The 26,655-nt window shown below is 41.0% G+C and overlaps 1 protein-coding gene across 2 annotated transcripts; it reads right to left on the bottom strand.

The window, feature by feature from the left end:
* Positions 1-495: 495 nt before the first annotated feature.
* On the bottom strand, positions 496-20,676 carry LOC148885969 (pyruvate dehydrogenase (acetyl-transferring) kinase isozyme 2, mitochondrial-like). Of its 2 annotated transcripts, XR_016118028.1 has the most exons (12): positions 20,435-20,676; positions 19,456-19,597; positions 13,380-13,451; positions 13,108-13,295; positions 8,707-8,796; positions 8,550-8,627; positions 8,385-8,461; positions 7,932-8,030; positions 5,415-5,525; positions 5,114-5,227; positions 3,582-3,709; positions 1,927-2,064 (listed from the first exon to the last, which is right to left on the bottom strand). XR_016118028.1 is itself a non-coding variant. In XM_089018432.1 (11 exons), the coding sequence occupies exons 1-11, from the start codon at positions 20,670-20,672 to the stop codon at positions 1,921-1,923; spliced, it is 1,353 nt and encodes a 450-aa protein (XP_088874558.1). In that variant the 3' UTR covers positions 496-1,920. The 2 variants fall into 2 exon arrangements, 1 of the variants encoding a protein (XP_088874558.1); XM_089018432.1 differs by lacking the exon at positions 3,582-3,709 and having other exon boundaries at positions 496-2,064; positions 20,435-20,672.
* Between the last annotated feature and the right edge of the window lie 5,979 nt (positions 20,677-26,655).

The following is a 26,655-nucleotide window of genomic DNA, read 5'->3' as shown; positions in this document are numbered from 1 at the left end:
AATAATAATAATACATTGAATTTCAAACGCCTTTCAAAACACCCAAGGACACTTCACAATAAAAACAATAAAACAAAGCACGTAACAATAAAACCATAAGTAAGATGATCTCATCTCATTTTCCGTACCGCTTATTCCTCATTAGGGCCGCGGGGGTTGCTGGAGCCTATCTCAGCTGTCTTCGGGCATGAGCCTGAATTGGTTGCCAGCCAATCGGAGGGCACACAAAGACATACAACAGTCACTCTCACACCTAGGGACAACGTTTTCCCATTCAGACCTTCTTTAGGTTATTCGAGGACAAAAAGTACGATCGCTGTTGTATCTTCCAGTATATTTTAAAATATTGCAATTAAAACCACAACAAATATTTTGACTAATGTATTTCCTAAGGGTAATTTGTTTATTTTGGAAATACATTTTTCACACGTGCTTATGTTGCGCTGTTTACTCCAGTGGTCGGGGGAGATACGGTGTGGTGGAATTCAGAAAAAAACACAAGACACTCAGTGAACGTCTTGACTCAACCGTGGTTTACTTCGAATGCTGAGGTAATACAAAACGCATGTGCACAACAACTTCCTGTCCAACAATGTAAATCAGCCCGACACAAAACACTAAAATGTATACAAATTTGTAAACAAATGTAAATATGCTTCAATTAAGCTTTTCAATTAAGATAGGTTGCATGTTTTTTTTTTTTTTTTTGTGAAAGCTAAGTACCAGGAGAATAACCTTAAAAGTATGGGGAGATCACAGAAACACCAGCTTGGAACGCCCCAGCCTGGATTTGAATCCTCGATCTCTGAACTGTGAGGCAGAAGTGCAAACCAGTCTGCTTGTGATATACTTTACATGTTGCTAATGTCTACGCCAAAACCTCGCTCCTGTTTCCTTCAGCACTGTTTGTCCAGGGCAGTGTTTCAGTACAATGAAACTATTACATAAAAATAAAGTTAGCTGAGTTGGCTATTACAATATATAATTATAATTTACATTGTTGGCCACAAAACATTTGTGGTAATTCCATATGTCTGATTTAAGTTAAAAAAAACATTATATAACAAACAAAAGCCAATGATTCAGTGGAATGGACCATGCACTATACACTATCTGTCAATGTCTCCTGTATCTTATCGGTTACAGTGCAACATTGTATGAGCTAAACTTCTTCAGAGTTACAAAAGCACACAGCTTCAAAAATTGCTAAAGAATTCACTGACTCAATCATGGCAGACAGAAAGAAAGTCAAAGTTTACTTGAGGTCATTACTGTACTGTATAACGAGTAATCTACTCAACTGTTATACAACTGTGATAAGTTGCAGAACACGTATGGCATACGCACTGCACAGTTCATGTCAGCTCTCCATCAGACACTATTTCAATAAAGAGCACAAATTCAGCACTATAAATATTATTGATTTATTTTTACAAAACTATCTGCATTTTATTCAAAATGTTCAAATATACAAAAGACGAAGGCACTATGAATTTAAATGAGGGAATGAAACCAAGCACAAAATCGCCCTCTATTTAACATGACCAGTCACAGTGACTCAAATTTAAACATACTGTACAACAAAATTGAGGATTTTCAACTGTTCACACCTCTGTAACAATATTAGCAAATAAAGGCTCAGTGTCCAGCTGAAGCTGTTTTAAAATTTCAAATGAATCATTCCAAGTTTCATGTGGTCCTCTCACTTTTTACGACCACCCCACTGGATGTTTTACCTCTAGGACATGCGAAAAGACAACACAAGTTGGCAAATTGTGCATCCTGAGCAACACACATGCCAGGTCATAATACAGTAATGAAAAAATAAAACTCATTGTCTATCTTCTCTCTTAATTCCCTCAACCTCTGGGTCCATCATTGTCCTGACCTGTCAAGGGTACTTTTGTGATCCAGGCTGAATCACCTGGCTGTTCGAAAAATTGTGAGATCCAGTGGCTCCTTTGCTGGAACACACCAATCGTCTGCTTCCAAATTCAGCTTGTAGTGACGCAAGGCAGTTTTATTAAAAACAGGTAGCCTCTCCACCGAGTCTGTCGACAATGCCTGGAAGAAAAAAAAGTTAAATAGCACTGCAGTCAAAGAATTGTAATAAACACGCATAAGAGAAGTGACATCATATATTAAAGTAAAATCAAGACAAACTCTGAGATAATGGTCTCGCCGAGAAAGCACTGCAACATCACTCGAACATCGTCAAGAGGCAACTTGGAAGTTCGTCATCCATTGATGATTTTAAGGCTAGCCACGGATGGTTCGAGAACTTTAAGCGTCGTACAGGGATTCATAGTGTCATTCGTCTTGGTGAGGCAGCCAGTTCTGACGACAAAGCTACCGAAGTTTACAAGGAATCATTCCTCAAGATGGTGGAAAAAGAAGGCTACGTTCCTCATCAAGTTTTAATGCTGATGAAACCGGCCTTTTTTAGAGAGAAAAGATTACACAGGAAGAGAAGTCCGTCCCTGGGCATAAGCCTATGAAATATAGGCTAACCCTCCTTCCTACAGTCCTTATGGAATGTGACTCTCCTTCCAAACAGTAACTGCCTCCCTCCCACCTCCTCCCACTCCATTCCATCAAGCCATCAACGGCCATCACAAAGGTAAATAAAACGACCTTATTATATAGTACAGTTTATTTCTTTAATTACAATACAATAGCACATTTATTATACATAAAATAGGGTATATGTTGTGTAGTTTTAAGGCTTATTTAGTAAAAATTTATTTGTTATGGGGACCTGGGAATGGATTATTCTCATGTTAATTGTTTCCTATGGGAAATTAATGATTGGAAGACACACTTTTCACCTAACACACACTTTCTGGGAATCCAATTCATTTCGAAAGCTGAGGTATCACTGTACACAGGTAACATCTGAGTTACGACCGGGTTCCGTTCCGACAAAAGAGTAGTAAGTCAAACGGTTGTAAATCGAAAAGCATTCAAAATGGCTGACGCGAGGATCACGTGATCATAACAAATGACGATACGCTGGCATCTCCTATACCAGTGATTTTTAACCACTGTGCCGCGCGGCACACTAGTGTGCCGTGAGAGATCGTCAGATGTGCTGTGAGAAACTACCCAATTAAAAATTTTACAAACCTTTATTAATCATTTTCTGCCAATATTATGTCATTGTCCTGTGTCCGCGCTGAAAAGACTGGGAGGGTAATTTAATATTCGTCCGTGTGGCAACACGTCAAAGATTGCGTCTTTCTTGCGAGATGGTTCGTGGTGTGCCGCAAAAAAATGCCAATGCCGGTTCAAAAAAGGTTTCAAAATCACTGTCCTATACGACAAGATAGTATACGATGTCAATCTGTTGTACGTGATTAGAGAATGACAGCGGTTGAATACTATTATATACCAACATGTTGACAGTTCTTTTATAAATCTTATGACTTATGTCATTTTAATCATTTTATATTTCGTATTATCGATCTTTATTATTGTGTCGGCGCACACGCTTTCTGCTGACTCAAATACGCACACCTTCCCACGCATGTAAGCTGTCCAAAAATCGCTCTCCCTGTAACGGAGAAGCCAGAAGAGGTCACCTGTCTCAAAGAGGTGGCAGCACTCGCTCTACCTCGGCAGACACCCCCCCCCCCCCATTGCTGTGCTGTCATGAAGAGGATGCACAAAACCGGGATCGATGGAGGACATTGATTCGCTGTGGCGACCCCTGAGAGCAAAAGCCGAAAGAAAAAGAAGAAGATTTTGTGCAATGGTGCTCCGGCAAATAAACAATATTGTCACATTCGGATTGACAGCTGGGGGCGGGGCCACGCCTCCCCGCTTTCACACTTCCTTCTTCAGGACAGCGGGTTCGAAAAGGGGACGCTGTCAACTTGTACAGTATTTGTACAGGGGTACCTCGGTTCTCGAACGCCTCACTGTTCGAACAAATCGGTGTCCGAACAAAATATTCGAGATATTCTTGCTTCGCGTGCAATACAACGCGTGAGTGTGTACGCGAGGGTGGGGAGTTGAGCGGCGCACGGGTGTATCGCTCTCTCCGTGACTAACTGTTGTCGCTAGCGGACGTGCTGCGTTTTGCTCTAGCGTTTAATAGAGCTGTACGAAGAGTTTTAGCCCCTAATCATGCCTCCAAAGAAAGTAAGTGCTGCTTAAAGTGACAAAAGAAAAGTAGTGCGTACAACTATTGCATTTAAGAAAGAAATAATCGCAAAATATGAAGGAGGTGTGCGAGTGTCTGATCTGGCGAGGGAATACAGCATGGCGAAATCTATAATCAGTACGATATTAAAGAATAAGGAGGGTGTGAAATCTAGTGATGTGACCGTGGGAGTGGGAGCAAGTGTCATTGGATAGATATTTGAAGAGAAAAGAACATCCTGTAGCCGAGTCATCCGTAGCTGTCACGTTCCCGAGCGAGAATGACGGCAGCTGACTCGTCGGAACGTAGTGGAATGTTTGGGATCCCAAAACAGACACGTACTAACCAAGCAGGATGTTTATTCACAAATAAAAGACAACACAGCGAGTAAGAAGGCAGGGTGTGATCCGACCCGCTTACTACGCCAAAAAGCAAATGGCACACGAGGGTGCAAAATTACGCAATCCCGGAAGATGACATGAATTTACGGGACGCAGGGAAAATACCGCGGACCGGATACACTCGCGGATCGAAGGAAGAGTCCAGGTACGGTGGCGAGGTGAGTCAATCATCCGGCATTGGCGAGGTGATCGCGAACCGTATAAATGCCCCATGTCCGTGATTAGAGAATGACAGCGGGTGGAGAACGGCCGGGAGAGGCAGCCCCCCCCCCAACCGCTGTCAACTCGCAAGTGACAGGAGCTAAGAGGTGGTTTCGGTGTTTGAAAAAATCGCTTTTCGAACATGGTCCCGGAACGAATTATAGTCGAGAACCGAGGTACCACTGTACTTTGTATTACCCTGGACTTTGTCTTCGGTGCTCGGTCCGAGCCCCCCCATTATTTTTCGAGTTCACAGGAAGGAATTGGAAAACATCTCTCAACCCAAATGGCTAATTAAAGCGTTCAACCAAATAAGAAAGTAACTAGTAAGTGCCATAGTGCAATCTTAGGTTTTTTTGTATGTTACCTTCAAGTGTATCACCGCATCAGTGCCATAACCCTCCATGGAATAAAGCTGGAGGTCCCCTTGAAAGTAGCGAGCGTAGAGACGAGAAATGGGCAGCCCATAGCCAAAACCAGCCTGTAAATACACATAATTCACATATATTAGCATCTTTTCTTACAATGAGTGATGTTTTGTGTGTTTGTGTGCGTGTGTGTGTGCGTGTGTGTGTGTGTGCGTGTGTGCGTGTGTGCGTGTGCGCGTGTGCGTGTGTGTGTGTGTGTGTGTCTGTGTGTGTGTGTGTGTGTGTGTTTTAAATGCTCACCAGAGGGGCTCTATGTTTTTCCCCTAACTCGGGCCTGGGCGCCGTGGAGTACATGTAGCTGAATAGACACTCAGTCCTCCTAAAAGGAACTCCACCCCCTCTATCACTCATCTATTTGGAAAAAGAGATCACATGGATTTAGTAAAAAAAATTCGAGTTGAACAGCAACAATGGCAACATACATAAACATACTGTTGCTTCAACTGTTACGCAAATGGAGTTGAAATACCAAAGTGGCTAATCCCCACTAAATATGGAAATTGGGGGTTAGAGATTAAAATGGATTTAGATTTTTTTTAGGATTTAAAGCAACCACATTAAGTGGTCAGTGAGAAGAAATTGGAAACACAAATATTTGATTTGTAGCTACTTTCTCCCTGACACGTTGACTTTGTCCCAATCTGAAGTGTGAATATTTTCCCAAAATGTTAATTATTGGCAGCGTGAATATTTCCACAAAATGTTAATGGTTTTCATGCTGTTGAACACTTTTTAAAATATTTAAACATAATCCAGAACATACTGTATTCTAAATTGTTTGAGTGGCAATATGACAAAAAGATATACCAGTGTTTGAAATAACGTCTGCCCTGAGGCCCGGGGCGTACAACTTTCAAAACAGCTCAGCCCGGGTGGCCGACAAGTTCTTAAAGAAAAAAAAGTATTTTTTTTCAAATCAAACATTTCAAATCAAACTATTCAATAAAGCTACAAATTGCCAAACAAACATTCGTTTGGCAATTTGCATACTCGGCACGGCAGCCAATCAGAAGCCTTTCTTGTGCTTCAGACTATACCGTGACTGTAAATTGTACTTGAGAGTTTTGAAAGGGGCTTAGAAAGAGCAGTCCACGTGGCTTTAAACAGACAACGCAACACAAACATTGTATTGTGCACCATGACGACAAACGGCAACTGGAGCAAAATCTTCAGCAAAGGACAATTACCATAAATCAAGCAAGTGAGCATTTGTGGTAGGTACTTCCTTAATTTAAAAAAATCCTTTATACTTTGCAACAATGTTTTTTTTTTGCGATTAGTCGCCTTATTGTGTTTCAAGTTGTGAAAAATGGGGCAGGCAACTTTGTGGCAGGCAACTTTTCAGAGTTGTCTGCCCTGGTGTCTGCTAACCTATTGTCAAGTTTCAGACACTGCATATACAGCTAACATCCAACCTCTACTTACAAATGTGCAAATCATCAGAAAGTTACAAAAACATTAACATGAAAATATTGCATTTTGTTATGAAATAAATTTCAAGATATGAAAGATAAAAATACTGTACGGTATACTAATCGCAGCGACAACTTTCTTCAACATGAAATAATTGCAGCACCACTGCTGTTGGTTATTATTGAGCATCATCTTGACATTCCATTGAGGAAGGACCTCTAACGGATTTGACTACACCGTATGTGTAGATACGTAGATGAATAAACAGATTTGTGTTGATGCAGCGTTGTCGTCATTTGCCGCTCAGTCCATGTTCAGATAGATTTTCCGTAATTGTGAATCACCCAGGAAAAGTGTTCATCAGTCGGGCAATCGCTTACTATGCTGATGTCTGCCATGGACATTTTTGAATGATTGTTAAAATCCAAAAAGGCAAGCTTCCTTGGATCAGTTCTTTACAAAACGGCAATAAAAAAGCATTTCTGAGCAACAACACGAACGAGAAAGGGCAAAAAACAATGAGCTGCAGTTCAGTTAAATGACCATCTTCTTTACTCCATCCATAATCTTGCCCATCCCAATCTGTCTGACGTTCTTCAAATTTCCGTTCCCTCTCGGTCCCTCAGATCCTCATCCTCCCTCCACCTCTGTATGCCCTCTGCCCGTCTCAACACGATAGGGTGCAGAGCTTTCAGCCGCTCTGTTCCCAAACTCTGGAACTCACTTCCACCCAAAATACGAAATATTGACTCGCTTCCCACCTTCAAATCCCACTTTAAAACCCATCTGATTAAAATTGCATTCACAGTTTAGTTTAATCAATTTTATTATTTCTAATTTTATTTATGGTTGTATTGTTCTGGTGTTTATTGTTCTTCTAATTGTAAAGTATCCTTGGGTGCTTTGAAAGGCACTCGTAAATTATTAAATGTATTAATATTATTCTTTACTCTAAACATTGTTTTTTTTTACATTATGCACAACACTTATTGTGCAATAATATAATTGTAACATGTATTTGTGACATAGTTTGATGCATTTTTATGCTTGAGACAAAGTTTTTATCAGAATGTTTGGGGTGCTTGGAACAGATTAGGGCATTAATATGAAAAAAGCATTCCTACTGACAAAATGTTCTCATTAAAACCTTTCTTCAATTTCAATTAATTTAATAAGAAGAGGTTCCATGATACTGTAAATGTATCCTCATCACTAGCATTCTCTTTATCAATTTCTGTCCTGTACATATTTAGCAATGTTTCTTTTGTGAATGACAAAACACCACCATGGATTCCACATAATACACAGATAATTTTTATCGGTTCACGGTGAAATGCTGCTTACCTTAATTGACAAGTCCTCTCCGCCGACTGAAACCAGGACCTCAATGGGCGGGAGGATCCTGCTGGCCTCGTGGTTCTCAATGGTTGCCCTCATAGCATTCTGCAACCACAACACACATCCACTCGTTTGCGCAATCTTTGGAATATGTTTTGCAATTCCATTTTGAGCTCTCATTCGCTCAATGTGCAACTGAAGCATGGCTGTTCCTGATCGAGACACACAAACAAATCACTAATAGTTGAGTCATGTTAGCCTGCTGCCTGACTACAGTCAAGGTGTCCTTGAGGCTTTAAAGGCACAGAAAAGGCCTTCAACAGTCTTTTAAGTGTCAGGACTAATTGTGAGAATATTTTGAATGTTTCCTGTATAGTATTTGGGGTTCCATCTAATCTCCTTTATTTTCGACTACTAATAAATGTTAACGGAAGTCATTGCCGCTTTGATCGTCGTTACCTTGAAGAGCTCAAAGAGCATGTGGTACAGGTGAGATGGGATGTAAGAGATCTGGATGGGCTGTCTTTTACAGTTGGCTGGCAGGAAGAGAAAGAAGTCAAGGACTTACTGTACTGTATATGCACATTAAAGCAACCAGCCAATAGGAATGTCTGAGTTTCTCACCATTCATCTCTCTCAATTCCAGCTCTGGTGCTCCTAGGTAATATTGTTCACACATCAACTTAGCGCTCTCATAAGCATCTAGAGAGGAACTGAATTTAGAATTGCGGTACACGGTACAAAAAGGTTAGAAGCTGACCGCGGGCAAACAAGGACCGACCTCGTACAACCTCAGGCACATCACACATAGAGTCGATGCAACCAATGGTGTCGGGGTGGGTGGGGTTTGTGCTTCCACGAAAGACGAGCGCTGTAGACACAAAAGGAATACTAATTAGTTTCATTAGGTAATTGGTTTATGAGACAAATATCATCTCATGAATGTTTGGTCAGAAATGATGTGGGCATTAGATATTACAGGAAGTTCTGAGTGTGTATGTACAGTACTATATTTTCCACACTTTAAGATACACCTAAAAACATTACATTTTGTCACAAAGTGAGCCTATGAGGTTCGTGTGCCTATTTGTTGAATCAATTTGTCTTTCACTTATTGTTTTGTGATGTCATTTAGTATTTATGTTTCATGTCTGTCTTTGTGACCAGTTCTCATGCTTATAGCTGCAGCAGTTGTGAAGGATCACCAGTTCTTAACCTGATTCAAGGTACGGAACCCAACCAGTTCATACAGATGTTCATCAAACCATTCATGATTGAAATGTTAAAGTATGATTTACAAATATAAGTAGAGTCACTGCATCCACCGCGATTAATTAATTACCGCTCTGCAGTCATTTATTTTTATCACGTTAATCGAACTTTTTTTTTTCTCTCAGCCTTTATTGTTTCTCTCAGTGGGTTGCCATTTTCAAATAGCCCTTTTGATGTGTTACCTTCCTGCGTTGGCGTTGTTGAGGGTGGGAAAACAACTGTCAGTCACAGCCTGAAGCAGACATTGATTGGCTGCCATTATGTTGGGCTTGTTTAGCCAAAGCTGTTAGGCTCTCATTGGAGTTGGGTGGGTTTAGTAAGCAGTGGTGAGCATGTGAGAGTTGTCAGCACAATCAATTCAAAATATAAATTCCAAAATCACCCTGACGACACAGTAGGTAAACGTAGAATGTTGTGTCTAATTTGTAAGGTATTTGCTTGCCACCAAAGGAGCTCAAATTTAGTCTCGCACATCAATGTAAATCACCAATTGTGAGTGCAGCCACAGCTAATAGTAGCACCAAAAGCATGAGCAATTTAGCCGTAGCAGAGATCTTCTGCAAATTAAACCCGAGAACATCCCACGTACGAGGCATAGTTGATGTACCCTAAGTAGTCTACTAGAAGTGATTGGTTTTTATTTCAGCACTTTGAGATTTTCATGATGAAAAAGTGTTATTTCTGAAGTCCTAACTTACAGCACTGTGGTTTAAGTGCCTGGTTTCCTGATTGGATTGGATTGGATTTGCCTTTATTAGTCTTGCAGTGGAGAAGTTTACATTTCACAGCAGAAAAGTGATAAAAGGAATGAAAGTAGAAAAACAAAATACATGAGCTGCATTGTATATTTTCTGAAGCACTTGGATTCCTATGAATATTTTTCTAACTGTTTTTGATAAGTTAACCGCAGCACTTTCGAAGGACCTGATGCTCTATTTTAATCTTATTTTGTAATTCTTTGGACATTTACAAAAACAAACGTTCATTTATTCATTGTCCAGAGCAACATTTGGATACCGGTTGGTAAATCACTGTCACAATATTTAATTCATGGTACATATCCAACTACCCATCCATTTTCCAAACCACTTTAACCTCACTAAGGTGGTGGGGGTGACTGGAGTCTATTCCAGCTGTTTTCAGGCAGTAGGCGAGGGACACCTTGAACTAGTTTTCAGCCAATCGCAGGCCACTAAAAAAAAAAAAAAAAAACAATGATATACCCCTTGTGGTCGAAACTAAAGGGTGCAGGTAGGACTTTGACTAGTCTCAAATATCGCAAAAGGTAAATGGCTAGTACGGCCTTCCACAGAAAAATAAAAACAATAAAAATACGTTGTAATTTCACCTTTACTTTTATCTTTTAATCTGACTCAATAATGGAATGAATTTTTAATGAAAATAGGGGTTTTCTCAGTAATTTTTAGATTAATCAGATCAATTACCGTAATTACGGACCCCAATTAATTTATCCCACACATTTTTGTGCACCTGGCAGCACTAAATGTAAGACATAAAAACACATTCATCACATTAATTATTCCTTCAGTTTGACTGGTGTGAGACTACAGTTGCTCAATTAGGCATGTTGCCTAATTGAGTCCCATTGCGGTCTGTGATGCATGCGAATGCATGTTGTACGTATTCCTCCAACCACTTAATTTCTTTGCTTGTGGTTAGCATTTTTTTTTAAATCACTGACGTATTATCAGGACGGCCACACATTGACTACTAAGCAAATAAAATTTTCTGCAGCACTGATTGGTCAATGTAATGTGATCATCTGCAGCCAGTGATGGCCAAGCGGTCGTGAGAAATTGACTTGTTGAGTTGGGCGTGTCTTGCTGCTCTTGGCAGAGGCTCCATTGAACCCCAGAGACCATTCACAGTGTTAAGTACCACTGCTCTATATAAATACATTTCTATTACAATGTATTCTCTTCAGCATAGCCATCTAGTGGATGCATAGCACAACCGCAGCCAGTATTGTAGCTTCTGTACTCTCCGCTTTATAATGCAGTGCACCCTATACTGTATATAGAAAAAAATAGCCCATTAATTAAAGTGGCACCTAGTAATCCGAAGCGCCTCATAGTGCAGAAAATACAGTACAGTGATACCTAGGCTTACAAAATTAATTGGTTCCCAGACAGAGTGTGTAAGGCGAAAAGTGTGTATCCCAAAAATTAATTTCCCATAGGAAACCATTAAAATGAGAATACAGTAAAGTCTCGTTATATCGATATCGGATATATCGATAGTCCCGGTTATATCGATACAATTTCTATGCACGCACGGAGAAAATTACATGCAAACAGGGTCGGATATATCGATAGTCCCGGTTATATCGATATTTTTTCGGACTCCCTTGAATATCGATATAACGAGACTTTACTGTAATACGTTCCCAGGTCCCCATAAAACAACATTTTCTACTTTCTAATTTTCTAAGCCTTAAAACTACACAAAAATATACCGGATTTTATGTATAATAAATGTGCTATGGTATTGTAATTAAAGAAATAAATTGTACGGTATAATAAAGTCATTTTATTTACTTTTGTGATGGTCGTTAATGGCTTGATGGAATGGAGTGGCCGGTTTCATCAGCATTAAACACTTGATGAGGAACGTAGCCTTCTTTTACCATCTTGAGGAATGGTCCCTTGGAGGTGCTTTCTCTGCGATAATTTTACCTTTTTTTCTCATCAATTGTGTTCTGTTTAACTGGGTTGATAGCTTTTTGCATGAAATGTACAGATGGCTTGTGCGGGTTATTTGTGGAGCCTGATTGATGGGATATTTTAACCTTCCAGTCTACACTCTGCTTTTGAACTATCAAAGTTGAATCAAGTCCAAATTTTACTGTTTTCTATCCATTTTGTCACTATTTCACATTTGTTTTTTTTCACTGTTTTTTTTTTTTTGTTTCAACCTCTGTCGTCTCCCTTTTGCGTGTGTGTGTTTTCTCACTCATCTCTGTCGTCTGCCTGTCTCTTTAATCGATGAAAACGTTTCTTCAGCCGCCATCTGTACTTCTTTGAAGGTGTCGGACGTTTCGCTTCTCATCCAGGATGCTTCTTCAGCGAACTAAAGTCTTGCTGGTAGTTTTAGCCCTATATATATATCCTTATCGCCCAGACGTGGCGGTGCCGGACTCTGCTATGCTTGGTCCCTACTCTCAGGTTGGGGGGAGCAGAGGACTACTCACTGCGGCTCCACTGATTACTTCTATTCTCCTGCTTGAGTATGAGGTCTACGACTGGCCTAATTGCCCCATTTGCTCTGCTCTCACTTTAGTTCGCTTTAGAAGCATCTTGGATGGGAAGCGAAATATCCGACACCTTCAAAGAAGTACAGATTACGGCTGAAGAAACCTTTTCATTGATGGACCATTCCTTTAAGACTGAGAGCTTACACAGACGTGTCTCTTTAACGTTTAACCCCCCCCCCCCTCCCTCACTGCTGCGTTCTTGACGAATCACGTGGCTTTAACCAAAGACGCCATTTTGTATTTGGGAGAACTGCCTCACTCGCTCTCTGTCTGTAACCCCCATCCCCTCACTGCTGCATTCTTGACCAATCACATGGCTTTAACCAAAGATTGGGGGCAGGGAATAGAGGACAAAACAGTCGGCCACCATTTTCTTGTTATAGGAGAATGGGCTCCTTTGCGAAACGACACATCACTCATTGTGGCAGCTCCGTGTGCCGAAGACACATCACTCATTGTGGCAGCTCTGTGTGCCATGTGTATCCCGAAAAATAGTTTGAATGCCAAGGTAAAATTTTCATAAATGTAATGTTCGTAAACCGAAAAGTTCATAAGCCAAGGGGTTCGTAAACCGAGGTATCACTGTACTTGGTTTCAAGTGTCTGTATTTTCACAGTGTGTGAGGCCACCACTCACTGTGTTGGTTGATGAGCATGCGGATCGAAATTCGGCTGGTGTAGAAGCGGTCCAGGAAGTACTGTATGTTGTGATCAGTGACAGTATCCTGCCGACCGTAAGCCTCCTTGTATTCAATGACTCCCTGAGCCATGGTGGGGACCACCTCATTGTGCCTGTTCCTGATTGATTCCAATACTTCTACAAACCTAAGATAAGATAAAAAAAAAACAGCACTGTCAACGTCTGTACTAAACTGCTGTTATTTCATTCTTAAACAATGCTGTGCTTACGTCTCCAGAGTTTTCTGATCATCTGGGCTCTTGTCCAGGAAATCCAAAATCTCCATGAGACTTTGGATGTACCTAAGGGAGAGTACAAGAGGTCTGACAAACAATCACTTAAAACACCCTTATCCTCATTGTTGTGTCAATGCCAACGGTACATTTCATCCGGCAAAATAAATAACATAAACAGATTGGTGTGCAATGAAGCTGAGAGGAAAATATCACCACCACGCATCGTCACTTCTGTTGCCACTCCAAGAAAATAGTAGAAGCATGAAACCATATGAACCCCCCACATGTCGCTTTTTTTGCATTTGCGAATGTTATTCTGAACGTTTGTCATGATCTGGTTGGCGACCAACGGGGGGGCGCTGTCGGCCCCGCCTGCACCTGCACAGGTGGTGGTCGTCCCGATCAGATTGGCGACCAACGGGTAGCGACGTCAGCCCTGCCTGCAGCCTCGCAGGTGCTGGTCGTCTTAATCACTGACACTTAAAAGGACACCCGGCACGACCATCCGGTGTCAGTTCATTGTTTGCTGTTTGTTGCATGCATTGTGTATGCTGTGCATGTGTTTGTTTAACCTTGGCGGACTTTTACTTTTGGTCTTCTTTTGATACTTTGTATTTTTTCTGTTCAGATGATTTTGATGTTTTACATTTTGTTCCTGCTGGCCTTTATTTTAATACAATTTGTCAAACAACCTCCTGCTCCCTCCTGCCTGCTTTTTGGGATCCGTTGCGTTCCCTTTCAGCTACAACAATATGAAAACACAGAGGAAAAAAGAGACGGAGAAAGGCGGGGCAGTGTGTAGGGAACTGGGACAAAGTTCATCCACTTTAGCCGCTTACTAACCCGTTTCCACTGTGGAGGAATCTCTTGGACTGCTATTTATAGTAGCTGTTTTAGTACAGTACCATGATAAGGCATTTTCCAATGAAGTGTAATACACAATTTAGAGACAACTGATTTGCTTGTATAATAATATGCAGCGAAACATATTCTTTAAACCAAAATACATATTTTAAAAAACTAAATCACAGATAAACATTAAAGGACAACCGACGTCTCCGAACAAGTTATGTCCATAATTTATAAAATCACTTCAAATGACTTTGACTGAGCGTATTTTACAAAGATTCCACCGCATATAGCTATATTTTACGTTTTAAGACTTGCGCTGAATATTCAGGAAGTCTTGTTTTTGAGTTGGTGACGAGTCCTCACGTGATGTCAGAAAAGGACCGCCTCCTTACCGTCTAAGGCAGGGGTGGGCAAACTTTTTGACTCGCGGGCCGCAGTGGGTTCTAAAATTTGACAGAGGGGCTGGGCCAGGAGCATTTGGAGGGAGTGTTTGGGCCGGAAATACTAAACCTAAAGCATTAAAGGACAACCGACGCCTCCGGATGTCGTTATGTCCATAATTTGTAAAATCACTTCAAATGACTTCAACTGAGCAGATTTTACAAAGATTCCACAGCATATAGCTATAGTTGAAGTTTTAAAACTCGCACTGAATATTCATGTTCTTGTTTTCGAGTTGATGACGATCCCCATGTGACGTCACGTTTGGACCACCCCTGACCGAGAAAGCGACACACTATGCATTTTGCGGTACTTTGTTTGGTCTGAAAACTTCGTGTTGATCCGTGTTGATGGCGAAATTAGAAGGAAAACACATAAATAACGCAATGGTGAATCGTTGTGTGTTGCACCAAGACAACTATTTGATATTCGCTGACACAAATTCCCAGCGGACAAATCAGCCCATTTCCAACGAAGCTTGGGCGCCATCTTTTGCATTTTCTGGGTGCTACATTGTTGTCATTGACGGCTCGAATTGATATGGGAGGACTCCTTGAATCAATTGCAAACATTTATGCTTTGCTCTTCAGAACAATTTGAATCATATTCATAACTGGATGAGTAACAAGAAAGCATCTATCTTCTCCAAATCTGAAGCCATTGTTTTGATTCTCGAGCAAGGCAAGGCGTCTTGGCGTGATGTCCCGAACAAGGGGGTGGGACCTTCTCATTCATTTTGAAGTCATTTTTATTGGTGTCTTTCATTTGACTAAAAATATCAGCCTGTGTGTTTTGGGTATTTTAGATGCTATAAAACGTTTTTCTGATGTCAGTAGGCGGCGGATGTTTCTCTGCATGAAAGAACAAAACTTAAAGCGGATCACATCTGCCAATTATTGGAAATCTGCCTTAATACTACGTATTTTCAATATCGGGAGAAATTTTATAAACAAATTCATGGTTGTGCTATGGGCTCATCAGTTTCACCCATAGTGGTTAATCTGTACATGGAAGAGATGGAGAAACAGGCCCTCACATCCTTCCCGGGGACAAAACCTAGACACTGGTTTAGATATGTGGACGATACTTTTGTCATAATTAAAAAACAAGAAATTCAATCCTTCACAGATCACCTCAACTCTGTAGACATCAACATTAAATTTACTCGTGAGGACATTAAAGAGAACCAAATAGCCTTCTTGGATTGTAAAGTAATTATAAAAGAGGACAGAGCGCTAAAAACAGAAGTCTTTAGGAAGGCTACGCACACTGACCAATACTTACTTTTTGACTCTAACCACCCTTTACAACACAAACTAGGAGTTATCAGAACCCTCCAGCATAGGGCTAAACTAATACCAACTAGCACTGAAGGGAGAGAAAAGGAGTCAAAACATATCAGGAGAGCACTCACTAACTGTGGGTACCCTCAGTGGTCATTCAACAAATGTCAGAAAGAAAGAATAGGGAATGAAACCAATAATTCTCAAGATACAAAAAGGAGAGGGGTAACAGTACCGTACATTGCAGGAGTTTCTGAAAAATTACAGAGTCCTTTGGCAACATAAAATTCCTACTTATTGCAAACCGATAACACGTTAAGGCAAAAATTAGTGCATCCAAAAGATAGGCTACCAAATGAAAATCAAAGTAATGTAGTTTATTCCATACATTGTAAGAATGAAAATTGTAAAGAGCAGTACATTGGGGAGACTCAACAAATTCTAAAAAAAAGACTTTATCAACATCGCAGGGATAATACAAGTGGGCCTCAATCGGCAGTACATTTGCACCTAAAAGCTAGCAACCACTCATTTGACGACAATGAGGTTAAAATCTTAGCGAAAGAACATAGATGGTTTGAAAGGGGGGTAAAAGAAGCGATTCTCATAAAACAACTAAATCCTTCATTAAACCGGTCTGGTGGGGTGAGGTTCAATTTGGATCAATTTGGATGCCTGCTTAGGCAAAACAGGTTAGGCAACATTCGTAATGCTGATGAGGTGATACCGATGGGAGTGGGGCAAATAGGCCAGTCGTTAGTCAGGAATGTAGGAACAATCAGTGGGGCCACAGGGAGGTCCTGCCCCCCACAACCTGAGAGTAGGGACCTATTATAGCTGTGTCCGGCGCCGCCTTGTCTGGACATTAGGGATATATAAATAGGGCAGATATGACCAGTCAGACTTTAATTCGCTGACGAAGCCTCTTGGATAGGAGGCGAAACGTCCGAAACCTTCAAATTTGTACAGATGTGTCAGTAGGAAACAAAAAAAATGGTGCCGGTTGTCCTTTAAATGTGTGTACAAACCTCATAGCACAGTAAGAACACTACAACCTAATTTATTAACTGTCTTTCAAATGTGAAAAATATCCCTGATCAGTTAATAAATTTGTCTCAAGGAATATGCAAGATATGGCGTTTACATACTATTTCGCAGATACTGGGAGGAGGAAATGGAAATAGATTAAAATAACATATGCACTGTGATTTATCAAGATTGCGTCTGTTTTTAATACGTTTCAATCGAAGGTGCAAAGTTAAAGAAATCAACATTTATTGAAAAATTGAATCACTTTCAACATTCAAAACATATTATTCCACAACGAAATATTCAAGATCAATAATACCTACTTGCGTTAAATTCTGTAAAATCATGGATGTATTGTCTTGACCCCGCGCTCTACTAACTCCATGGACGCCTTCGCCTTCACGCGCAAATAGTACCCGTGTACCGTCGCCAAGCACACAGACATAGGCTACCTGCAGTTGAAATTTGCATACTCGGCACGGCAGCCAATCAGAAGCCTGCTTCTTTCTTCCGGACTTTCGCAAGCGTTATAAGGGCGTGCATTTGCATATCATTTTCCAAAATAGGTGCACAGAACCTCAACCCAGAAGACATTTACATTAAACCGTGACTGTAAAGTGTACGTGAGACTTATGAAAGGGGCTTGTAGCAAACAATGCAAACGTTGCATTGTGCACCATGATGACAAACGACTACTGCAGCAAAATATACAGCCATGGACATTTACTGTAAATTAAGCAAGGTAGCATTTGTGGTGGTACATCCTTAATTTAAAACAAAAACTTTATACTTTGTGACAATGTTTTTTTTAATGTGATTAGTCGCCTGGTCTAAAGCATTGTAGCGTCTTTCCATCACGTCAATGTATTTTGCTGTACTGTTTTTTTTTTTTTAAACCCTGTGTTACATCCAAAAGCCGCCAGCAGACTGAGTCCAAGCTCCATGGAACGAATTTATCAGCCTGTGGAAACGGGCTGATTCATTCCTCACAGCTTGGTGGTGTCATGATCTGGTTGGCGACCAACGGGGGGCGCTGTCGGCCCCGCCTGCACCTGCACAGGTGCTGGTCGTCCCGATCAAATTGGCGACCAGCGGGTAGCGACGTCAGCCCTGCCGGCAGCCTCGCAGGTGCTGGTCGTTATAATCAATGACACTTAAAAGGACACCTGGCACGATCATCCGGTGCCGATTCATTGTTTGTTTGCTGCTTGGTTGCAGCATGCATCGTGTACGTGTTTGTTTAACCTTGGCGGGCTTTTACTTTTGGTCTTCTTTTGCTACTTTGTATTTTTTCCATTCAGATCATTTTGATGTTTTACATTTTGTTCCTGCTGACCTTTATTTTAATACAATTTGTCAAACAACCTCCTGCTCCCTCCTGCCTGCTTTTTGGGATCCGAACCCGCCATCACCACCTCGCAAACCGTGACAGGTGGCCATTTTCTTGCCTCTTTTTGGGTGAGACACACACCCCCCCCTGCCCGTTTGCCTCAAAATGACACAGAATAAATTATTTAATCAATTGCAAACATGAATGCTTTCCTCTTCAGAACTATTTGAATCATATTCATAACTGGATGTGTAACAAGAAAGCATATTATCCGAATCCGAAGCCATTGTTTTTATTCTCCATCAATGCAAGACGTCTTGGCGTGACGTCACAAACTGGGGGCGGGACTTTCTGAAAATGCTCAATTCACAGCGCAATTTTTTGCAGATTTTGGACACTCAGTCATTTTTATTGGTGTTTTGCATTGGAATACAAATATCATACTGCGTGTTTTGGTTATTTTAGATGCTGTAAAACGTTTCTGATGTCAGTTAAAAAAAAAAAAAAAAAGCCCGTCGGTTGCCCTTTAAACATGCATTTTCCACAGAAATATAGGGGAGAAACACCTTGATAAAAAAGATTTTGAAAAATTTTATCTAATTATCCAAAAAAAACTAACCACTTATTCCGCACTAGGCTCGCGGGGGGTGCTGGAGCATTTCCCAGCTGTCTTCGGGCACTTGGCGGGGTACACTCTGAATTGGTTGCCAGCCAATCGCAGGGCACATAGACACCAACAACCATTCACTCTCACACTCACACCGAGGGACAATTTTGAATGTTCAATCAGCCTGCCATGCATATTTTTGGAATGTGAGAGAAAACCGGAGGACCCGCAGAAAACCCATGTGGTCCCGGGGAGAGCAATAATATACAATAATAATACAAAATGTTTTTTTAATATGCGAATTAGCAGGTGAGTCCATTGTACTTGTGTTTCACAGTATGTCCGTTGCTTGAGCCACGTGCATGATAGTATACGTGTATGATAGTAATTGACAACAGCCTTGCGCAACTCACACCATCCACAAGTGAAAATACAAACAGATTACTGGCCGCTTTTTTTCTCACACTCAAGACTGACTGTTACGATCAATGCTGAAATACTCATATACAAAATTAGGCCGTTACTCACCAACTCTGGACCAGTTGCACAGAGGGTGTGACCAGCAGTTGGTCCGGCAACAAGTTAATTTCCTTCATGATGTTCGACAAACGCACGGGAAGCTCTTGGCGAAGGAATATGAAAGATGTGCGCTCACATGCATTGGTTGACCCTGGAAAGGACAAGAAGTTGGGTCCAAACATTTAACATATCATACAAACAATAGCATTTTGGTCATTGTTATAGAATGGAATATTTGGTATCCTTGATTTTTTTTAAAGGTTTGAGGTCTTTCTGTAAGCCAGTCCGAATGACATGAAAAAACATCTCAGGAAAAAAAGAGAGAGAGAGATAGATACAGTGGTGAGAGAGAGAGAGAGAGGGGGGGGAGAGAGAGAGAGAGAGAGAGAGAGAGAGAGAGAGAGAGAGAGAGAGAGAGAGAGAGAGAGAGAGATGGTTGGAGACTCATTAAAAAAGTTTCCCTTCAGCTTTTTTCTGCTGTCATCATCATAGCATAGTAAAGATCAGTCATGTTGCCCTAACCCAATGCACTTTGGTTCTGGCAACAGTGAAAGTGCTGCGTCAGGCATACAAAAACAAATAGGAGAGGGTGTTTTTTCGCGTTGTGTCACACATTTAACTCTACTGCATATGAAATTAAGTCTGATGATGATTTTTATTTCGTAAACATATAGGTTGGATACAAAATGTATATTTACACACACACAAACATACACACAGACGCACAACACACACACACATAATCACGCAACAACACACACATGATCACACACCAACACACACATGATCACACACCAACACACACACAATCACACACAAACACACACATTCATACACGCTCATACAAATTTACCATCGTTGAATTACAGATGAGTGTTGTGTCAGGACAAAATTGAATTGCAAATGAAAACATAACCACCCGTAAACAATCACAAATTAACAGCATTTCATTAATTTTACAGACTAAAATGTGACAATGTCCACTTACCAAAATCCAAGAATTGCTTCATAGAAAGCGGAGATGGTGAAAATTTGGAGAAATGATCCACATGTTTCGGGACATTGGCCACAGCTGCCGCCTTCACCATGGATCTAACGAATCTTATTCCACTCGTCATCCTTAAGAAATCATAAATAAGCGTTGTTTCAATTAATTCAATTCGGCGATGTAGATGTAACTCCCAAAAGAAGTTTATTTTCCATTCTCTTGCAGTACTCGTGAACATTTATGACACTGTTTTGTGTCTCTGGGCCAATGACAAGATGAGGCGGGCAGAACCAAGCCAATCACACTCCAAGTCATGAAAAGACTCTCACGGTCGAGGGAGTGTAAACAAGGCAGTCAAACTCCCAGAAGACTGACCTGGTCACGGCGACAATTACATAATGTTCTCTTTCCCTCTCTGATAAACAACCGGGGCGGAAAATTGCGGCCCTCTGTTGTCATAATATTAACACAGACGATCCTTGCGCCTGCAAGGAAGACTGTGGATCAACTTTATAGTCGTAACATGTTTTTAGAGAGTGGATTGAACACAAAACATGTGACATAATAATGATGTGGAGAAACTTTTTCAGACAACTGCAAATGATTGCAGTTGTACGAAAAGATTTTGCTTCAACGAAATAATATTATGCACTATTGCTTGTAATTGTGCTCACTACACTGTACTGCTGTGGAAGCGACCCTTTCACGGGGGATAAATAGAACACACAAAAGTGTACACACGAAGCAATAAAGTTAATTGTTCCAATAGTAGCATACCGCTGTCATACCAGATAAATGAGACTTCAGCTTATAGTGTGATACATTTCGTGTTCTAACCTGGAAAATATTAGCATTGCGCAGTTCGGTCGGCAACTGTTCAGGGTGTGGTCCTCTAGGTGCAGAAGTGCAGGGTTCGATCCGATCATGCATACAGTAACAACAACCACACAAGCACACTCAGGGTCAAGTTGAAGTGTTTCATTAACATGTCCGAAATCCAACCCTTGATCTCTACACTATGAGGCAAATGGGCAAATGAGTCATTCATTGTGGCACCCAGAGGGAGAATATGAGAAAACTAAATATAATCAACAACAGATCAACTAAAACTCTAACCAATAACAAGCAGAGCTGCATTGTTAGGTAAATGGTAACTTTGATTTGTAATACACAAAATACAGTAAAGTCTCGTTATATCGATATCGGTTATATCGATATTATTATTACGATATTATTTTCATTTCCCTTGCACATTTCTAGTCTTTTTATGTATAATTAGTACCGTTTAGTACGATACCCGGTTATTACGGTCCTTTTCATCCCCCGCCGGCCATTTTGCTGTTTATATCGATACATCGGTCGCGCCATTGGTCGACTTGGTCACGTGTGTTGGTCACGTGACACGCCATCGGTCGCGCCATTGGTCGACTTGGTCACGTGTCTTGGTTACGTGACACGCCATCGGTCGCGCCATTGGTCGACTTGGTCACGTGACTTGGTTACGTGACCAGCACCCGTGTCACAGAGCCATTTTTATTTTCAGACGCGAGCAGCTAGCGGCTAGCTCGTGTGTAGCAGACGAGATTGAAGTGTTTGTGTTAAAAGGTAAAAATGGGAAGCAGAAGATTGATTACTTTTTAAAATTGTATACATAATACAGTAAGATGTAAGCGTTGCAGTTTCCCTGTTGTGTTATGTACATGCCCACTGTACTGTATATGAATGCAATCGTTTTTTTGCAACAATGTTTCTTGTTTTGTGTGCTGAAGCGTGATGATTTTGAAAATTATTAACATTCCATACTGTGTATTAAAGGACAACCGATGTCATTTTTTATTCAAATGCAAAACACCAATAAAAATTACTTCACGCCAAGACGTCTTGCATTGCTTGTGAATCCAAACAATGGCTTCAGATTCGGATACTATGCTTTCTTGTTAAACATCCAGTTATGAATATGATTCAAATACACTGTAGTTCTGAAGATGAAAGCATACATGTTTGCAATCATTAAAGAATTATATGTGCCATTTTGAGGCAACATTGGGGGAACATCTCTCACCCCCCAAAAAAAGGCACAAAATGGGAGCTCATGGCCAGCTCCGTTTCTTATATGGCGCTTGGCTGCCCTCTTTTGGCGGCTTTTGTTAATGCAGTTCGGCGCACGATCGGATATATCGATAGTCCGGTTATATCGACAGTTTTTCCAACTCCCGAGAATATCGATATAACGAGACTTTACTGTATTTAGAAAAAATACTTTTTTAATGAAATTGACTTTTATTATTATTATGATAATGATGTCTGATTATGTTAGGCCGCAGAGAAGGCCTTGCTGGCTCTGACGGCCCACCACTGGTCTTTGAACTTTGTCGCGACACCTGCTTTCTTTCCAACCATGGATGACGCGCCGTCTGTAGCCAGGCTGACAGCGCGGGACCATTCCACTGCAACTCTGTCCAATACAGCAACGACAGAGCCGAAAATGTCCTCGGCTGTTGTGGTGTCCATCATTGGCGCTAACTCAAGAAACTCTTCAGTAACAGTCAATGTCTCATCAACTCCTCGAATAAATATGGCCAGTTGGGCCTCAGACCCGCCAGCAATTCGTTAATCTTTTCTCTTCTCAGTTTTTCTTGCAACCCGTCATATTTTTCGCTGTGATGAGTCTCGTAGTGGCATCGAATATTATATTCCTTCAATACCGAAACTTGTTGCAAACACACCAAGCACAAAGGTTTTCCGTGCATCTCTGTAAATAAATAGGACGTGGTCCATTTTTCTTTGAAAATTCTACACTCCTTATCTACTTTTCTCCGTTTGGATAACGACATATTGGCTAATGAGGGTGTAGCGGAGAGGTAGAGACCAAGGTATTAACAACGTCGTAACAAGCAGCAGATGGCGCATTGACACCGTTTGCTGTTTTCTGTCTGTCTCAGTGATGCGGCGTGTCTTCTACTCTGATGGAAAGAGTGCGCCCCTTAGCGGATAATCAATGAATTGCAGCAAATTAAAAATATTAATGTCTTTTATGCATTTTTGCACTTTCAAATTATCCTGCGGGCCTGATCGAACCTCCTTGGGGGCCAGTTCCGGCCCGCGGGCCGTATGTTTGACACCCCTGCTCTACAGTGTATTTGAATCATATTCATAACTGGATGTGTAACAAGAAAGCATATCCGAATCTGAAGCCATTGTTTGGATTCACAAGCAATGCAAGATGTCTTGGCGTGAAGTCATTTTTATTGGTATTTTGCATTTGAATAAAAAGTGACATCGGTTGTCCTTTAATACACAGTATGGAATGTATGGTAATTTTCAAAATCACGCTTCAGCAGACAAAACAAGAAACATTGTTGCAAAAAACGATTGCTTTCATATACAGTACAGTGGGCATGTACATAACACAACAGGGAAACTGCAACGCTTACATCTTACTGTATTATGTATGCAATTTAAAAAAGTAATCAATCTTCTGCTTCCCATTTTTACCTTTTAACACAAACACTTCAATCTCGTCTGCTACACACGAGCTAGCGTCTGAAAATGGAAATGGCTCTGCTACACGGGAGCTGGTCACGTAACAAACTCACGTGACCAAGTCGACCAATGGCGAGGCCGATGGCGTCACGTAAACAAGTCACGTGACCAAGTCGACCAATGGCGCGACCGATGGCGTGTCACGTGACCAAGACACGTGATCAAGTCGACCAATGGCGCGACCGATGTATCGATATAAACATAGCAAAATGGCCGGCGGGAGATGAAAAGGAGCACCGTAATAACCGGATTATCGTAAAAACCACGAATCGTACTAAACGGAACTAATTATACATAAAAAGACTAGAAATGTGCACGGGAAATGAAAATAGTGTCGTAATAAGCAGTATTATCAATATAAATGATATCGATATAACAAGACTTTACTGTACTTGTGGTAATAAAGTGAACTGGAAAAAGAGTTAAAAGCATATGCGGCTGTGTAAATGGTGCCAATATTGTCATTGGTTGCTATGACAACATAATTTATTTGGCCTTGTTTTGTAAGTGTGTTTAACGTTTCTAATTGAACCTTCACATGTATGTTTTTCTTAAAATCGTCTTCAATACTTTATAATATTTTGACACGGAAGTGATCATGACAAAATATTATAAAGTATTGAAGACTATTTTAAACATCCATATGAAAGTTCACATAGAAACGTTCAAACAATTTTACCAAACAACAATTGGCGCCTGTTACCGGCTGTGACTTCAATACACGTCAGTTATTTTGTTGGGGTAATTCGCTATACAAACATCTCTAAACATCGCTTCTAATCTTTGTTTACGTTTTGGACTTCCTGATATGTCATCCTTTACATGATGTCGCATTTACATTACGTCACATCCTATCGCGTCACACACTGTGCGCCGTATAAATGCTTTCCCATACTAGTTTGTCTCTCTCTCTCCTCTCTGCCTCCCTCCTTGGCCGACACCGCGATGTCCCCGCTCTCTTCAAGATTAAACCAACTTTCTGTTCAACACCTGGCTTCCTGATGATTTAACCATCCTCTGCCACCAAGGCCCGTAGAAGCAATGAACCAGGGACGAACGATCAAAATAAACCCATCATTATTGGTGCCTTTGAACCAGATCCTAGCTGATGGCTTCGAGAAGGGAGGAGTGGGCCATGTGTTGCTTCCAGTGAACGAAGCTCTCTTTTTCCTTCGAGAGTGTTCGAGTGGGCAGCCCCTCCCTTCTGGTGTCCGTCCTTCAGGAATTGGTTTTACGGGTGAGTTTTACCGCTAGCATGCAGCTATGTTGAGTGAATGTATTGTGGAATACTTTCGGCCAAAAGTAATTCTATTTACTGTTAATCTGCGTATCTTCGGCTAGTAATGCGAATTTCGATCGGGTCAAGGCGGACCATCCTAATTCGAGCCGATGTGCGGAGTTTTTGCACGTGACTGATTGACGCCATTTCGGGTCGAGAGACAGTGTGCTGATGCGCCGCCGGCGGACGCATTGTAAGACCGGGAAAGTTCCAGAAGGAGATTCTTCAGAATCAGAATCATCTTTATTGCCAAGTATGTAGGACACACAAGGAATTTGTTTCCGGTAGAACACGCTGCACTAGTATTGTCGTCAAAAAAAAAACTGCTAAGTGGCACTATACAGTTCAGAAGAGATGAAGTCCTGGAAGTTCGGGCGCGAGGGCTGGTGAAGAATTCATTTATTAATTTGGAGCCAGACGATTTATGTGTTCTTTTTTTGTTTAATTGCAGCTGCAATAGATCGTGGATTGCCGTAACATTAATGCATTGACCAACACTAGAGCGTGGTCAGCTTTGCTAGCGATGCAGTGCCACGGGGTTCCCAGGGGACAGTCCGTGGGGACAGAGAGGAGTCGGCTGAGGGGGGGGGCGTTTGTGTCTTTTGTCCTTTGTCTTTTATCTTGTCTCTTTTGTCTTCCCTTTTTGTGCGTTTCATTGTGTGCTTTCGTGTATGTGCGTGCATTGAGCCAGCAGAGAGAGCGGGTAGCCCTGTCCTCCCTCCCTTCGTCTCTGCCCTAAAGGGGTGGGGGTAAATTCACAGCCGCATTCTAGGATCGGCAAATCAATTCGTTCGCGAATAGGTAAATACACGGAAATAAAATGAATAAAGTGGTTAATTTCTTTTTTCCCATAGCTTTTTGATGCATACCGTCCACTTGAAACAAAAAAACTGAATTGAATAGGAAGGCAAATTAGACTGAGTGAACAAATAGATAAGCCAACAAACAAATGAATAAACAGAACCGAATTTGAGTGAATTTGAAGGCAAAAGTAAAGTAATTTTGTCAGATTGGATAAAGTGTTTTTACCAAGAGAATTGAACACCTTGAAGTCAAAATTCCAATGTTTTTGTCTGCGATCGGGACAAATAATTTTGAAATCCTGATTTGGGCGAATGCAAAATGAAATGGTAATTGTATAAAGTGACAGAGTCAATGAGTGAATTTATAAAATTATAGGATTAGTTTTGTTAGATTAAGTAAAAACATTGTTCTGCCTACAGCTTTATTAGGCCATTTGGAAGAAGCTAGAGCTATTTACGATGCCTCTTCAGGGGTTTGTCAGCACAAAACTTCAAAGAGGGGTTTAAAATACCCAGAGACAATTCTAGGGCCCCCACTACATTCCACTGTGTTGACCTCTCGTTAATGACAGTTCAATTGGAAAAAGTAAATAAAA

Source organism: Hippocampus bargibanti, linkage group LG17 (assembly GCF_051943395.1).
Source record: "Hippocampus bargibanti isolate YZ-2025 linkage group LG17, ASM5194339v1, whole genome shotgun sequence".
Classification (NCBI taxonomy): domain Eukaryota; kingdom Metazoa; phylum Chordata; class Actinopteri; order Syngnathiformes; family Syngnathidae; genus Hippocampus; species Hippocampus bargibanti.
The sequence above is the reverse complement of the archived record's forward strand: the minus strand, read 5'-3'. Positions and strand labels throughout refer to the sequence as shown.